Here is a 16868-nt window from a genome sequence, read left to right on the forward strand (position 1 = left end):
TTATGATAAGTGAAATAAGCCAGACAGATGATGTTGGGGGTAGGGGGGTGTGAATGTAGAGAGTACCACATTTTCATTAATACCTTATATTCTATGTAAATAATAAAATCAAACTTTGAAAAATGAATTATTTATGCTAATATCTTAAAAATAACTTATATGACAACAATCACACCATTTTGCCTTATGTGTAATACCAAAGAGGTTAAGGTATTCTTTTGCTCTTATTCAGCTAATATCCACAACACTCCTAATACCACAGAACAGGTTCAGAGCCCTAAATTATAATCCTAACTATGTGATGACTATTGAATAAATTTTGTAATATGTACTTATGACAGAATATAATTTTATTGCTTTCTTATTTTACTCTATTTACTGTCATCCTGTTATATATCAGGTTTGATACAACTTCATTTAACTGCCATTTCTACTAAAATATTTCTACTAAAATAGTTTGCATATTTTAGATTTGTGCTATTATTAATCTGGACAGGGCTCCCCAACTTTTATTCCAAATAAAAGTTTACTTTAATAATGATTATCCTAATTTCTTAAATGAAAAGAGTGAGGCTTAAACAGGTTAAATATCACACACACTATCACATACTAAGGCAGACAGATGGTATAAAATAGGAATCCCATCCTAGGGCTCAACAGACTTCAAAAGGCCTTGTGTATTAATATATCTTTTAAAACCAATATATTTCAGAAGCATAGACCTATTATCATAAAAATGTGGTTACATATCACCTATATGCTCTAAGTACAAAAATTCAAAATAAAATTTACCATTTGAATTTTTTTAAAATGTAGATTCTAACATTAACCTGTTTTTTAATGAACGGGATAATGTTGTTGGTCATTTTTCCAAAGATATGGAATAAAAATTAGTTTGTTGTTGTTTTTTTGTTTTGTTTTGTTTTTGTAACAATTAGAAAGGAAAAATTTATGGCTGGACAGCAAGACCCTGAATTTCATTTCAACATCCTAGTTTCCCACATTATATGCAGGCACTAGCGATTCTGTGTCAATTTTATTTCTTCAGATATTTTCCTCTCCCAGGATTCTCTCATATTTATTATTTTTTGAAGCTCTGATCATGGCTCTGAATCATTTTTTGTTCTTTTTTCCTCTCCCAACAGCTGTTTCAAGACTTCTGCAACTCATTTGCTGTGGAGCCTAGAATCTCTCTTGCAAGCATGCTTACTGGGTGGGCTGAACTGCCAGGGAACAGGATTGCTAGGAAGTCGATATGTTGCTAAGGAGTCTTGCTAATTTGCTCTGTAAGCTGAATGGGGTGTCAGAGAAATTTTCTTTCCCGTGATGAACTAGGAGGTGCATGTTTTGGCCTGTATCAGTGATTCTATTTGGATCCACTACTTTAAGGTTACGCTGTTGTTTTTTTACCCACATGTATAGGTTGCACCTAGTTATCCCTGTAATCAGATAAACAAATGTCAGCTGTTCATATTTCAATCCTTTCTGCCAATAAGTGCTGGAAGTGACTTAATGCAGCTGGAGAGCAACACTGACCATCATTATAGCCTGCAAAGTGTGAAATCGTACTGCTGTGGCCTTTTCAGTCTGATTGCTGATAATGTGTAGAGGATGAGACTTGGGGGGTGGGGGGGGTGGGAGCCATTTTAATACAATTAAGAAATAGTGTAAAAGAGGGGTGCTGTTTATCTGAGAGCTGCTTGTCAGAATTCACTGTAAGTGCTGAAGGGAAATGCCTTCACCTGGAAGATACTGTTGTGCTTCGTTCAGATGGTTTTCCCCATCTGATAGACACCCTTGCTGAGTAACCGCACAGATGCGGCTCAATGGGACAATGAAGGAAGAGGAGAAAAACCCTGAGGCGGGGCGAGGGAGCAGGCAGGCGGTCAGTCGTGCTCCCAGACTGATGGGGTTCTCACTTACCCAAGCCGCTCTGGATCCACTTGGAAGAGGCCATGCCCTCGCCCCTCCCGCGGCGCAGTTACCTCCAGGCCGAGTTTTCTCCCTCCGTGGACTCCAGGCCCTGCAGCAGCCCCTCGGAGCTCCCAGGTAGGGCCGGGAAGCTCTTCCTGGGCACCACTCCTCCCAGGGCCCCACGGCTGCCCCGCCGGCTGGCCTGGTGCACCATCGACTGGGAGCAGGTGTGCTTCTTGCAGAGGCTGGGCGCTGGGGGCTTCGGCTCCGTGTACAAGGCGACCTACCACGGGGTGCTCGTGGCCATCAAGCAAGTGAACAGGTGCACCAAGAACCGCCTGGCGTCCCAGCGCAGCTTCTGGGCGGAGCTCAACGTAGCGAGGCTTCGCCATGAGAACATCGTGGGGGTTGTGGCTGCCAGCACGCGCACGCCTCTGGGCTTTGATAGTTTAGGCGCCATCATCATGGAGTTCGGTGGCCATGTCACTTTACACCAAGTCATCTACGGTGCTACCAGCTCCCCCGAGGAAGAGGAGGAGGAGGAGGAGGAAGTGGAGCCTCACGGTGGTGCCGGAGGGGAGCTGAATTTGTCCAAGTGCCTGCGGTACGCCCTGGATATTGTGAACGGGCTGCTCTTCCTCCACTCGCAAAGCATTGTGCACTTGGACCTGAAGCCCGCCAACATTCTGATCAGCGAGCGGGACGTCTGCAAAATCGGGGACTTCGGTTGTTCTGAGAGGCTGGAGGATCTCCCGTGCTTCCAGACCCCTTCTTACCACCTGGGCGGCACCTACACCCACCGCGCCCCCGAGCTCCTCAAAGGCGAGACCCTGACGCCCCAAGCCGACATCTATTCCTTCGCCATCACTCTCTGGCAGATGACGACCCGGGAGGTGCCTTACCTGGGCGAGCGGCAGCACGTGCTCTACGCGGTGGTGGCGTACAACCTGCGGCCGCCGCTCTCGGCAGCTGTCTTCTCGGCCTCCATCCCTGGGAGGAGGCTGGGGCAGATGATCCAGGGCTGCTGGAGGGCCAGTGCCGTGCGGAGGCCCAGCGCGGAGCTGCTCCTGGCTGACCTCAGCTCCCTGAGAGCTGACCTCGGCTGACTCTAAACCTGTTTCAAGATAAGCGTTTGTCTTTGTTTCTATTTACTTTTAAAGAAGTGAAGATGTAGAAAAAAAATCATATTCTTAGGACATATTTTTAGAAAATAAAGTCACTAAAGCTTCCTTTAGTCTCAAATGCTTTTTCTAAGCGCTACCAATCTGGTAGTGGTCCTAGTGCTGTTAGTAACTAACCTTATTCCTTCATAGAGGTCTATGCTTTGCTTTTCCAGCAGGTGGACGCACTTTAAAAGTTCCATAGTATTGCATTTATTCAGATTTGTTGTTGATAAAACCAATGTGTCCAAAACAGAACTGAGTTGTAAAATGCTAAAAATTTTCTATAAATTCTCCATACCCACCACCTAAATTTAAAATATTAATAGTTTACTTGCTCCCATACCAAATAAGTAAAAACTTTTTTGAAAAAGATTGTTTTCATGTTCCCTCCAACAAAATTTCTTGTTTGTGATGACTTTCATACATAAAATTCACAAGTTGAGGTGTGTTTATTAGTTTGTTGCCCAAAAATCAACAAAACAGATAAACCACAAGTTGACTTAAATAAAAGCACATAAACACAAAATTAATAAAGGGAGAATAATGACATAACAGGAAATTTTTTTAATTTTAAGAGAAAACTTTGCATATCTGTATAGAAATAAATTTGAACACCTAGGAAAATATATTGTGTTCTAGAAAACTATAATTTAACCAAAACTGGCCCCAGTGAAGATAGCAAATCTATTATAGACCAATTTCTATAGAAGAAATAGAAGAGGTTGTCTATCCCTCCCCCTTCTCACCTTATACGACATTAAACCCAAAGTCCCACTAACTTATACCAAACCTTAGAGACTAGGAAATCTTGATGCTACTTAAATTCGAAGGAAAACTTTCAAATTATTTTTAAGAATAACCTTTATACAGAAGCCTGATAAAGTTGCTTTAAAAAAATAAACTACAGACCAATCTTATTTAAAGTTCCTAAATAAAATATTAGCAAACAAAATCCAACAGTTTATTTTTTAAATTTAATTTTCTAATCATGTGAGTTATTCCAATATGCAATGATGGGTCAATATTAGAAAGTTTATTAACTTAATTCATCATATTAATTGGTGTAAAGAAAAAATAAGGATATGTACTGAGAAGAAATTTGACAAAATTGAACATTCATTCCCAATTTTAAAACAGAGACTAAAAGAGAAGAATCAATGGGTACTTCCTTAACAGGACTTTTAAAAACGCACACATGGCCGAAACCGGTTTGGCTCAGTGGATAGAGCGTCGGCCTGCGGACTCAAGGGTCCCAGGTTCGATTCTGGTCAAGGGCATGTACCTGGGTTGCAGGCACATCCCCAGTGGGAGTGTGCAGGAGGCAGCTGATCGATATTTCTCTCTCATCCATGTTTCTAACTCTCTATCCCTCTCCCTTCCTCTCTGTAAAAAATCAATAAAATATATATTAAAAAAAACCCCACACATGACCAATGTTAATCTCTTTGCTTTTATAACTGCATCACGGTTAGTTGTTAACATTAGGGAAAGCTAGGCGAAGGGTATATAAGAATTCTCTGTACTATCTTTGCGAATTTTCTATATTTCTAGAATTATTTCAAAATAAGTTTAAAAAGTATAAAACACACACAAACACACATTTCAGCCCAACAGCCACCATCATAATAGAGAATGACTGGAGGCATTCCCACTGAGTCAGGAATAATAAAAGAATGAATGTGCATACTACCACTGCTATTTAACATTTTATTAATCAATGAAATTAGAAAAGAGAAGGAAATTTGAGTTTTAAAATTGTGAAGAGAGAGAAAACTAATTTTGCTTGCAGATTCTATTTTCAGGATGTATAAAGAATTAATTAAAAATAATTTAAACAATGAGAAGATTGTATACTAGTAAGATAGCAGGATATAAAAGTAACATGAAACCCATAGATTTCAAATATGTAAATGTAAACAAAACCCAGTTAGAATTTATAAAAGAAGAGGATTCCTTTTACAATAGCAATGAAAAGGAGAGTATATTCGCTCTGACACAGCCACAGCCACGTGGTTGGTGATAGTCAACCCAGAAAATGGAATACTTGACCAGTGTGGGAGGGATATTAGTTGTATACAGGAGGGTTGAACAAATAAGTATATTGAGGATAATGAGAGCTAAGTTGCATAAATGTTGTAGAAGGGGGTTATAAGTACAGAGAGGAGGACGTCTAGAATTAATCCTAGAGTGTTGAAATGAAATAGGTATCAGTGTGAACTCAGTTTTTAAGAGGTAGATGGATAGAGATATATAGAGAAATATATAGAAGTAGACATAAAATATAAAACTTTTAAAAAGAAAAGTAGGTATAAGTTTAAAAATGTGCAAAATCTTTATTGGGAAAACTTTAAAATACCCTTAAAAAGTATATAAGCCCTAGCTGGTTTGGCCTACAGACCAAAGGGTCCCAGGTTCAATTCCGGTCAAGGGCACATTCCTTGGTTGCAGGCTCCTCTTTGGCCAGGGCCCTGGTCAGGGCTTGTGCAAGAGGCAACCAGTTGATGTGTATCTATCTCTCACATTAGTGTTTCTCTCTGTCTTTCCCTCTCTCTTTCCCTCTGCCTAGAAAAAATCAATGGAAAAATATTCCTCGGATGAGGATTAACAACAACAAAAAAGCATATATAAGAAGCCTCAAACAAATAAAAAGAATCTGTTCAGAAAAATTATCATCATAGCTAAAGTATATTGAGTATTATGTACCAGGAACTGTAAAGTATTTTGCACAGATGTCAAATTAAATCCTCATAACTACTCTAACATATTTACTATTATTATTAGAGAGATTAAAAACTTGCCCAGAGTCACACAAATAAGTGATAGGGCCAGAACCCATGTCCTTAACCATTCTATTATAGTGGCAGGGGATACCTTACTTTTAGCTTCATTATTTCAAAGGTTTAAACAATATTTTATCTAGTGTATAAAAATCAAGAAAATTACTATTGAAAGCATAATGTAATTAAGGATGATTTTCAAAGAGAAACAGAAAAAGTAACTGAGAAATATAATGCCGTGCCCAATGTTTTAAAAAAGGAGCCCTAACCGGTTTGGCTCAGTGGATAGAGCGTCAGCCTGCAGACTTAAGGGTCCCAGGTTCGATTCCGGTCAAGGGCATGTACCTTGGTTGCGGGCACATCCCCAGTAGGGAGTGTGCAGGAGGCAGCTGATTGGTGTTTCTCTGTCATTGATGTTTCTAACTCTTTATTCCTCTCTATAAAAAATCAATAAAATATATTTTTAAAAAATAAAAAAGGAAATAGCTATAGTGTGTACTTCTTTCCTTCACATAAATCTGATCATAAAATAATTCTTATCCAAGTATTCACATATTCAGCAAGCATATATTGCATCATCTAATATGCCCTGAGCATCATGCGAGCTAGATTCAGTGGGAGAAAGCAAACGCACAGACATAGACTTAAGAGTTGATATTACATTCTAGTTGAAGAGGTCATGCAGCACTAAATTTAAGATTTTGTGAATACTGATTTCATTATTAGTATATTAGCTACATTTCCAAAATGTAAAATTTCCTGACAGTCTTGGAAAATATTGGAACTTGCAGTGAATAATAAAGGGCAAGACACACTCATGTAGCTGTCCTCCCTAATTCCCATATGTGACAGATGAATTTTTTTAAAGCATTAATTCACAAGGACAAAGAGAAAGAGAAAATTATAGAAACAAAAGTTAGGAAGCTGGGAAGTTCAGGATGCCCTAGAACGTTTAAGCCAGCAGTAGGGGAACCTGAGGTACAACCTGAGTTTTTCCACAGAATGCCCAAAAGTTCTAGCATTGGCTGTTTTAAGTTCGCAGGATCTGGCAACCAAGCTAATACCCTCTATGTAATAAAACCACCAGAATAACCTACTGTGAGGCTTTCATTCTTAAAGGGCCATCCACATGTTCAGAGTTAACAATTAGCTTTTTATAACCCTACTATTAAATAGCAGCATACAGCCCATTTTATTTCCAAAGAAAACCTTTTATATGAAAGAGGAAGATTTAAAAAAATCTTAACTATCCTCATAGAGATATAAAAGGAGATATTGGCTACATGAAAAAAAAAGGGGGGGATTCTTTTTAAAAAAAAAACCCAGAAAATAGTAAAGAGTTTTTCGAAGTTAAAACTATAATTATATACATAAAAATTCATTAGAAAAATGGATAAAAATAAGTAGAGGAAAAGTAAAAGAGATTGAAAGAAAGCAAGACAATTGGAGGATCAGTGTGGAAAGTCTAATATTCAAATAATAGAAGTTCCAGAGATAGAAGATATGGAAATAGGAGAAAATTATCAACAAACAATTTAGGAAACAAAGTTTCCAGATTGAAAAGATGTAGTGTTGATTGCCCAGACAACAAATAAAAACAAGGCACATTACCAAAAATTTAGAACATTAGGGGCAATGAAAAAACCCTAAAAGCTTCCAAAAATTAAAAAAAACAAACAAACAAGACCACATATAAAAGATAAGGATCCTAGAAGACAATAGAGATGACCATTTCCAAAATTCTGAGGGAAAATCATTTCTAACTTAGAATCCTATTCTCAGCCAAATTATTAATTGAGTGTACATGTTGGCTAAAGACCTTTTGAGACAGGCAAGGTCTCAAAAATTTACTACTATGCACCCTTTCTCACAAAACTACTTGAGGAGGTATTCTACTAAAGCAAGTGAATAAACCAGAAAAGAAGAAAACAGAATATCCAGGAAAGAGCGAGGCAAAGGGAATCTCCAAGGACCATGATGGTTGAAGATAACAAGCTGTCAATTGTGCAGGTCTGATGACTCAGAGAAGACAAAACTAATGAATACCTGTGTTTTAATGGATTGAAATAATATTCCACAGTGTGAGGAGAGTATGGGATAAACTATGATGAATACAGACTAAACAAAGAGAATGAAACAAATGTTATTAACTTTAGGGGACACAAAAAGTTGGGCAAGACAAGAAAAGCAAATATTGTGTAACAAATGGTTCAGTTCAATTAGCCTTGTATAATAGCTATAATAAAGCAACACTGTATGTTGATCTAACCAAAGGAATAACATAACAATGATGGAAGGATGAATGGAGAGGAATTGTGACTATAGGTACGGAGGATAGAAGTGAAATAAAACTAAATTCTAATCTTCCAAAGAGAAAAGTCAATAGATAATACCTATTTAGTCACCAAAATTAATAGCAAAAGGGAGTTGAAAGTGGTTGCAAGACTCCAAGAGTTGGTGTGGCATCCTCGAGGCTTTTGGGGGGCAATGATTCTAGTGCCACTATTTGACCCTTTAACTGCTGCTCACATATAAATTATAAAAACTAAATTAAAAAACAAAAAGACGAAAATGAGTGTGTGGTGGGTCTCAGGATATATTTAAATGTGCTTTTTCTATGAAATGAATTTTAAGAAATAATATCAAAGTGATTCAAGTAAATATTCTTTTTTTTATTATTTTGATACATGTGAGCCAACTCCCTATGTGAAATCCATGCTTTCTTTAAAATAGAGCAATAAAACAGTACAGGCTCCCTCAAAAGAGAAAAAGCCTAAAAGAGGCAACAAGCTACCCATTCAGCTAAGGGAAGCAGAAGCAGCCGAGAAGGACTAAACTAAAGCAAGACAGCTTCCTGAACACTGCTGAATAGGGCATCAAATTACAAAGAGGGGAAACCTAAAGGTCTGTGGAATAATAGAGCGCAGCCAGAAAAAATTTAAAGGGAAAGGAGAACAAAATTTGACAGAATAATAGCAGCGAATGCCAGAAGCAAGTCCCCTTACAGAGGAATCAAGTTACAGAATTCCCTGACTTCAGAACTGGAAGTAGATTTTCCCCCTTTAAGGAATGGTGAATCATATTAGAACACATTGTACAGTTAGTCTGACCAAACATTTGTCAAACATTAAGTAATCTCTAAGTCCTTAAGAAATTTAGATTCTGCCACAATCTGAAGAATAAGTTCTTTTTTTTTTTTTAAGTCAGAAAAACAACCTGTTTTCCCTCCCAATGAATGTTGTGATGAGGGTCATGCTGGTCTATTATGGGGAAATCATACAACTATCATTGTCCACTGGAGTGTAATTATGGAGTGTATCTTTCCATAATCATTTCAGAGTGTCCTGCTATTGTAATTTCAGCTAGAATAACCCATCACTAGGATAATCCTGTTTCTGTGATAGAGTCCATTGAATTCAGGGTTGAGTATACAATTGTTTCAGGATCTTCTCTTCTGGCTTTTTTGCTGTCCTTGTTTTGGCCATTCTGTTACTCATCAGTATCTCCAGTAGGGTGTTAGGAGAGGAAAATGATGGAGAGACATTCAATGGTTTATTTTTCTATTTTTTAAAAATGTATTTTTATTGATTTCAGAGAGGAAGGAAGAGGGAAAGAGAGATAGAAATATCAGTGAGACTCGTTGATAAGCTGTTTCCTGCATGCCCCCTTCTGGGGATTAAGCCCACAACCCAGGCATGTGCACTTCACTGGAATTGAACCCGGGACCCTTCAGTCTGCAGGGTGAAGCTCTATCCACTGAACCAAACCGGCTAGGGCTATCTCTCTCTCTCTCTCTCTCTCTCTCTCTCTCTCTCTCTCTCTCTCTCTCTCTCTTTTAAACAGGTCCACTATCCAGTATTGGCTTTTATTAGAATTGAGGGCTACTTTTAGATTTACTTTATTTGTATTCTCCCCACTCTCCCTGTTTTATCGATTCCTCTTCGCCCATAAAAATTCAATTTTAAAGAGAGATGGGTTTTTGGGTGCAATGCCATGTGCCAACCAGCCCACCGTGGGGCTCACAGAACTCACTGAGGGGAGTGTCAAGTTCATCATTAAGAATGAGGACCTAGAGTTGGCCAGTTCTATTCAGGTCTTCATCACTGAAGTACCCATAATAGCCATTGATGACAAGTTCCTTCATGATGCGTTCATCATTCACAGGCTTGGATCCATCCCCCTCACTAGTGTGGAAACTACGGACAGGCTGCAGCACTCCTGGGACTGTACGCGTGAAGAGTTCTGCCCTGAATGCTCAGTGAAGTTCGTTCTCCACGTGTGGTGCAATGAAGATCACACTCCTCGTGTCACCTCTTGAGACTTCATCTCCAACAGCCCCAGGGCCACTCCAGTGACCTCCCAGAACCGAGATAATGACCTCCATGACTATGTGGCGTAGGACACATCCTCACTGCCAAGCTGAGAGAGGGCCAGCAGCAAGACTTCGAGACTTCGTGCCTATGCCACAAAGGGCTTTGGCAAGGAGCATGCTCAGTGGAACCTGACTGCAGGGGCACACAGTGCACCCCAAGCCAGAGGAATGGCCAAAGAGTGAGCACTCGGAGCTGGATGAGGACGAGTCACAGGCTCCCTACAACCCCAAAGACAAGCCGGAGAGGTTTTACTACCAGGTGGAGTGCTGCGCTCTGAAACCATCGTCCTCTCGGCCCCCTCTGGATTGAAGAAGCTGAGTGACTTACAGACCCAGTTCTGCCATGATATCAAGAGTGACATCCTCACATAAACTAGCTGCAACTCACCTGCTTCCGAGAAAAGGGATTCAAGCCAGAGCTGTGTTTCAGGTCTCTCCTCAGACTCTTCTAGCTTCTGGGGTCTGAACAGCTGTTACTTAGACTTCTTGGCAAGACAGCAGTACCAACTAGAGGGGCAGCAGAGTGGGAAAGTGCCCATCCCAGCCTTGCTTGGTCACAGATAGATTGTACCAGAGGTGCCACTGGTATTTGAACAGGGCAGTCTTACTGGACATTCAGCATCCCTGGCCCTGCCTGCTAATTGGCAATAGTCTCTGAAGAACCCAGCCCTCCCTCCCCCCGTTTCCTGATCTGCCTGTAGCGGTCGTGCTGCTTCCCTGTTAACAACCACTGACCTGGACCCTCCTCTTTTGGTCATTTCAGCTCTTTTACATTCCATCCAAAAGTCGGACTTTTTACAGTTGTGCCTTAGGTTTCTGGTGTGCGGATTGAGTGCTAGAACCCTCATCCAGGCTGCCTACAAACCCATCCCTGCCCAGGGCCAGCCTACTGATACTTTACTCAAATTCCCAAGTGTGCCTAATTTGAGAACCCTTTGAGAACAGTGTTAGACCCTGGCTGCCCCTCCCCTCCCACAAATAAACCCTGTATTCCATTCTGTACGCGATGGAATACTATGCAGCTGTAAAAAAGAAGCATCTATCACCCTTTGAGACAACATGGAGGGACCTGAAGAGCATTATGCTAGGTGAAATAAGCCAGTCAGAGAAAGACAAATATCACAACCTCACTTATATGTGGAATCTAATGAACAAAATAAACTGATGAATAAAAATAGATCCAGAAACATGGAAGCATGCAACAGACTGATGAATCTCAGAGGGAAGGGGGGGGGGGAGATTAATTAAAGAACTTATATGCATATACTAGTATTCATAACCCATGGACATAGACAATAGTGGAGTGAAGGCCTGGGAAGGGGCAGGAGCGAGGTAGAGGGCATCAATGGGGGTAAAAAGGGGGACATCTGTAATACTTTCAACAATAAAGGTAAATTTAAAAAAAATTAAAAGCAAAGTATTGGGTGTTTTGTTTTGTTTCTTAATTCTTTAATGAGAGTCTCAGAGGTGGACCTGGAGTAGGAACTTACAACTTCAGACACCAGTGAGGGTAGTGGGAGTGTCTGTTCAGGATCTTACTTGTTTTTGTTGTTGTTGTTGTTTTTATTTATTTATTTATTTATTTATTTATTTTTATTGCTTAAAGTATTACAAAGGGTATTACATATGTGTCCCTTTTTTTCCCCCCGCCCTTGACAATCCCCTGGCCTCCCCTACCCCCCAGTGTCCTATGTCCATTGGTTATGCTTATATGCATGTATACAAGTCCTTCGGTTGATCTCTTACCCCCCTCCCTCCTGCCCCCCAACCCTCCCTGGTCTTCCCACTGCAGTTTGACAATCTGTTTGAGGCAGCTCTGCCTCTGTATCTATTATTGTTCAAAAGTTTATAATGGTCTCTATTATCCATGAATGAGTGAGATCATGTGGTATTTTTCCTTCAAAAAAATCACTAAGGATTGCTAATAGTTGGCCATCACCCACCATCCCTCCACCTCTCCTAATCAAAAAGATAAAAAGGCAACCAGGAAATAATGGCTTCTCCTTCACTGAGAAGTTGTTCCAATGGAAAAGAAATTTCTCCTGAAGAGAATGTAAGGGCAAAGAGAAAGTAGCCTAGGCTGCCCTTGGGACTGAAGAAGAGGATCTTTCGAGGTGCCTTTCAGGAAAAATTACCATTGGGGAGGATGGAGGGTTATATGAACAACTGAAATCAGAACAATTGAAATAAAAGAGGCACAAGGGGGCTCACATCTTGGGTCGCCTTTTCCCTGATTCTGCAAATGTGTAAGATGTCCTTAACGGACAACCGGGACAGAAGCGCCCGTGGGGAGATGCCATGATACTAGCAAGGGGACGGGCAGTTAGTGTCTCCAAACAGAGGGAAGGGTGGGGGGGACCCACTCTTCCTGACTGCGGCTTGGGGTGCTCTCCCCCGAGGAGAGAGAGGCTGTGTTCAGTGATTCTTCTGTCTGGGAAAGTCAAGGAAAACAGAGTGAATATGTCATGCTTCCTGTTTTCAAGGAACTTTTAGCCTACCACCAACAGTTCTACTAAAACTATATGTTTTTTAAAATAAATAACTTACATACCACATACCCAAATCATTTCCAGATGGATTAAAGAGTGTCTGTAAAACTGGAAGAAATGGATTTGAATAGTTAATACAAACTAGAAGGAGGAAGGAATTCCTAAGCTTTTATAAAAGCAGTGAAAAAACTATAAAGGAGGTTGCCATATTTTATTACATCAAAAGTATAACTTCTGGATATAAAAATATGAATAAATACAGATAATTGGCTGAGAAAACTTTGTTCAAAATGTGACTGACCATAGGTTAATTTTTTTCTATAAAGAACACACACAAATAAAAATGAAACATCATCATACCCTAATAAAAAAATGAAGAAAATCCTTTATTTTTTCTTAATCCTTATCTGAGGATATATTGTTGTTTTATTAATTTGAGAGAGAGAGAGAAAGAGAGAGAGAGAGAGAGAGAGAAAGAAACATTGATGTGAGAGAGAAATATCAATCGGTTGCCTCCCATATGTACCAGACCAGGGATCAAACCTGCAACCCAGGTATGTGCCCTGCCTGGGAATCGAACCTGCAACCTTTTGGTGTATAGGGCAACGCTCTAACCAAGCCACCCGGCCAAGGCAAGAAATGGGTAAAAATCTCAAAAAGTCAATTCATGATAAAGAAAATGCACATACCTGTTCCTCGCTACCCAGAGAGGGGCCCGTATGGTGTTGTTCTCGGTTCACCCGTAACGTAAAGGGAAACTCTCACAATGTCCAGACCCCTTGATGTTCTGTAAATGAAGGCGGGGATGTCCTCAAGTTCCTGGCAGCAGGAACCCACTTAGGTGGCACCAGCCTTGACTTCCAGAGGCAACAGTACATCTACAAGAGGAACAGTGATGGCATCTACATCACAAATCTGAAGAGGGCCCTACCTGGTTTGGCTTAGTGGCTAGAGCATTGGACTGGGGACTGGAAGGTCCCGGATTCAATTCCAGTCACATGCTCACGTTGTGGGCTGGATCCCCAGAGTGGGGCATGCAGGCAGCCGATCAATGATACTCTGTCATCATGGATGTTTCTATTTCTCTCTCCCTCTCCCTTCCTCTCTGAAATCAATAAATATATATATTTTAAAAACTCTGAAGAGAACCTGGGAGAAGCTTCTGCTGGCAGCTTGTGCCATTGTTGCCATTGAAAACCCCGCTGATGTCAGGCATATCATCCAGGGACACTGGCCAGCGAGCTGTGCTGATGTCAGGCATATCACCCAGGAATATGGCCAGCGAGCTGTGCTGAAGTTTGCCGCTGCCTCTGGAGCCCTCCTGTTGCTGCTGCTTCACTCCTGGACCCTTCACCAACCAGATCCAGGCAGCCTTCCTGGAGCCGAGACTTCTGGTGGTTATGATCCCAGGGCTGACCCCCAGCGGCTCACAGAGGCATCTTATGTTAACCTGCCTACTGTTGCTTTGTGTAACACAGACTCTCCTCTGTGTTATGTGGGCTTTGCCATCCCTTGCAACAACAAGGAGGCTCACTCAGTGGGTCTGATGTGGTCGATGCTGGCCTGGGAAGCACGGAACACACATGGCACCCTCTCCCATGAACACCATGGGAAGTCATGCCTGATCACTACGTCTAGAGATATCCTGAAGAGGCTGAAAAGGAAGAGCAGGCACTGCTGCAAAGGCTGTGACCAAGGAGGAATCTCAGGGTGGATGGACTGCTCCAGCGCCCAAGTTCACTGCTGCTCAACTGAGGCTGCAGACGGGCCTGAAGGCGGGCATGTGTGTGCCTATTCAGCAGTTTCCGACTGAAGACTGGTCTGCAGCCCCACTGCTCAGGCCACTCAGGGGTAGGAACCATCACTGAATGATCTGAAGCTGTTCTTCCACAAAATCTTAACAGAATGGAAATAAGGTTGACGGAAAAGAAAGTTCCTAAGAAAAGGAAAGAAAGAAGATGCATATAGGAAACAAATAAGAAAAATAGGAAAATGTTACCTCACGAGTACTTGAAGAACTGCATATTAGAAATAGGGTGCCTTGCCCAGCCGGCATGGCTCAGTGGTTAAGTGTCAACCTATGAACCAGGAGGTCATGGTTTGATTCCTGGTCAGGGCAGACTCAATCCCCAGTGTGGGGTGTGCAGGAGGCAGATGATCAATAATTCCCTCTCACCATTGATGTTTCTATCTCTCTCTCCCTTCCTCTCTGAAATCAATAAAAAAATATATGTATTTTTTAAAAAGACACATTCCTTTTTTTAAAAAAAAAGACTCAACCTATTAATAGATCAAAATAAATCAAAAAAAGAAAAATCATATAAACACCTGCTGAGTTAATGAAAAGGTGTTTGATATAATTCTAAATCCATCCCATAATGAAACCATAAAATTACTCCAAGAAACCAGGGATAACTTTTAAAAAATAATCTCAGAATGTGGAAGGTCTTTCTTAGCAATCAATTTCTTGATGAGTCCCAATCCAGGAGGGTATAGACATGGAAAAGTTTTCATTCCCTCCCACTTCCCCACCACCCCAGTAACTGATTTCAACTGCACTGTGTCAAATCACCTTTCCCCATCCCTTAATAAAAATCTAGGAAAGGGCCTATGACTATCTCGTAAACTTCAGGTTATTAAATCTGTGCCAAATACTGTTTAAAGCTCTAAGAGGATCCAATGCAAAGCTTTCCACTATCATGGGTTAGACTTCTCCTGGAGTAAGCTCATAACATTTATAATCTAAATTGGGTCACATTTGAGTGAAAGAACTGAGACTGTACATACCTGGCCAAATCACATGGACAGTCACCACAGAGCAAAGGACTTGAAATGGGGAGAAAAGACCTTTCTCTGCTATTTTAAGCGCCCCCCACCCCCAACACACACACACATACACCCATTCTAAATCTGGCTCCCCTGGTGTTGGGAGCAGGAAGGAGGGATAGAGAAGGCAGAAGGCATCTTGCACACCTGGCAATATGTTAATGGTGAAGAGATAGCCTTGAATCTGTTTGGTTCCGCACAATAGATTTTCATAGTTGGAAGATCATCTAGGTCAACACCCTGCTTTTACAAATGAGTAAAGTAAGGCTCATGTAGATGACATGACTTGAGAGATGGCATGCCTAGTAAGTGGTAGAGTTGGACTTGCGAATGTCCTCCCACCTCCTTTCCGGTGTCCCCTGTGCTGCACCACAGCTGCTTCTTCCAACATGTGCCCATCAGAGGGAGGACCAGGCTGAGGCCTTGGGAGGTATTCACCTCGGTGTAACATTTGCTATGGCGCAAAAAACCTCAGTAATCAAGAAAAACAATATTGTAATGCAACTTTTTTTTAAATTGGTGAATTTTAAGCACAACTTTTAAAAATATATATATTTTTTATTGATTTCAGAAAGGAAGGGAGAGGGAGAGAGAGATAGAAACATCAATGATAAGAGGGAATCATTGATCAGCTGCCTCCTGCACGCCCCCTACTGGGGACCGAGCCCGCAACCTGAGCACATGCCCCTGATCAGAATCGAACCTGGGACCCTTCAGTCCACCGGCTGACGCTCTATCCACTGCACAAAACCAGCCAGGGCACAAAATTTAACAAGCAAAATGATCCATGACAAAATGAGGCAATTTTAAACAAAGAGTTTATTTATTTTTATTGATTTTAGATAGGGAGGAAGGGAGAGAGAAAAACATCAATGTGAGAGAGATATTGATCTGTTTCTCTCCCCCCCACCCCCCCCACCCCAGGGATTGAACCTGTAACCTAGGTATGTGCCCTGGTTCATAGATTGATGCTCAACCACTGAGCCACACCAGCCAGGCAGAATTTCACTGGGGTCACTGAGGCCATAGTTGAGGCTGTCCAGCACAGAAAAGCAACACAGCAGAATTGCTGTGTGGTTAAAGCCATAGGTTCCAATCATCTCACAAAAGAAGGCAAATAGCATTCTTTGGTAAAACTCTCTGGCTTTTCTTCAATTTCAGACTTCAACGTTTTAACATAAATTTATTTAGACCAAAATCTCAGCAAACAGTGTCTAAACAGAGTCGTGCACATTCATTTGACATTTTGCTGTCATAACGTTATCCATAAATACACACGTGTACCCTGAATTAGTTTTTCATGCTGCACATTTCCTTTTGGAAGTAG

General features: G+C 41.1%; 1 protein-coding gene and 2 pseudogenes across 1 annotated transcript; all 3 read left to right on the plus strand.

Moving 5' to 3' along the window:
* Positions 1 to 1955: 1955 nt before the first annotated feature.
* MOS (MOS proto-oncogene, serine/threonine kinase) lies at positions 1956 to 3020 on the plus strand. The gene has a single exon (XM_070392742.1). It carries the CDS (start codon positions 1956 to 1958, stop codon positions 3018 to 3020), a length of 1065 nt encoding a protein of 354 aa, XP_070248843.1.
* A 6822-nt stretch (positions 3021 to 9842) lies between these two features.
* LOC138993264 (DNA-directed RNA polymerase II subunit RPB3-like) lies at positions 9843 to 10598 on the plus strand (annotated as a pseudogene).
* Positions 10599 to 13481: 2883 nt separating this feature from the next.
* LOC138993494 (small ribosomal subunit protein uS2 pseudogene) lies at positions 13482 to 14583 on the plus strand (annotated as a pseudogene).
* The last annotated feature ends 2285 nt before the right edge of the window (positions 14584 to 16868 follow it).

This window comes from Myotis yumanensis, unplaced genomic scaffold (assembly GCF_028538775.1).
Source record: "Myotis yumanensis isolate MYYU_CA2020_CCGP unplaced genomic scaffold, mMyoYum1.0.hap1 SCAF_15, whole genome shotgun sequence".
In the NCBI taxonomy this organism is placed as follows: domain Eukaryota; kingdom Metazoa; phylum Chordata; class Mammalia; order Chiroptera; family Vespertilionidae; genus Myotis; species Myotis yumanensis.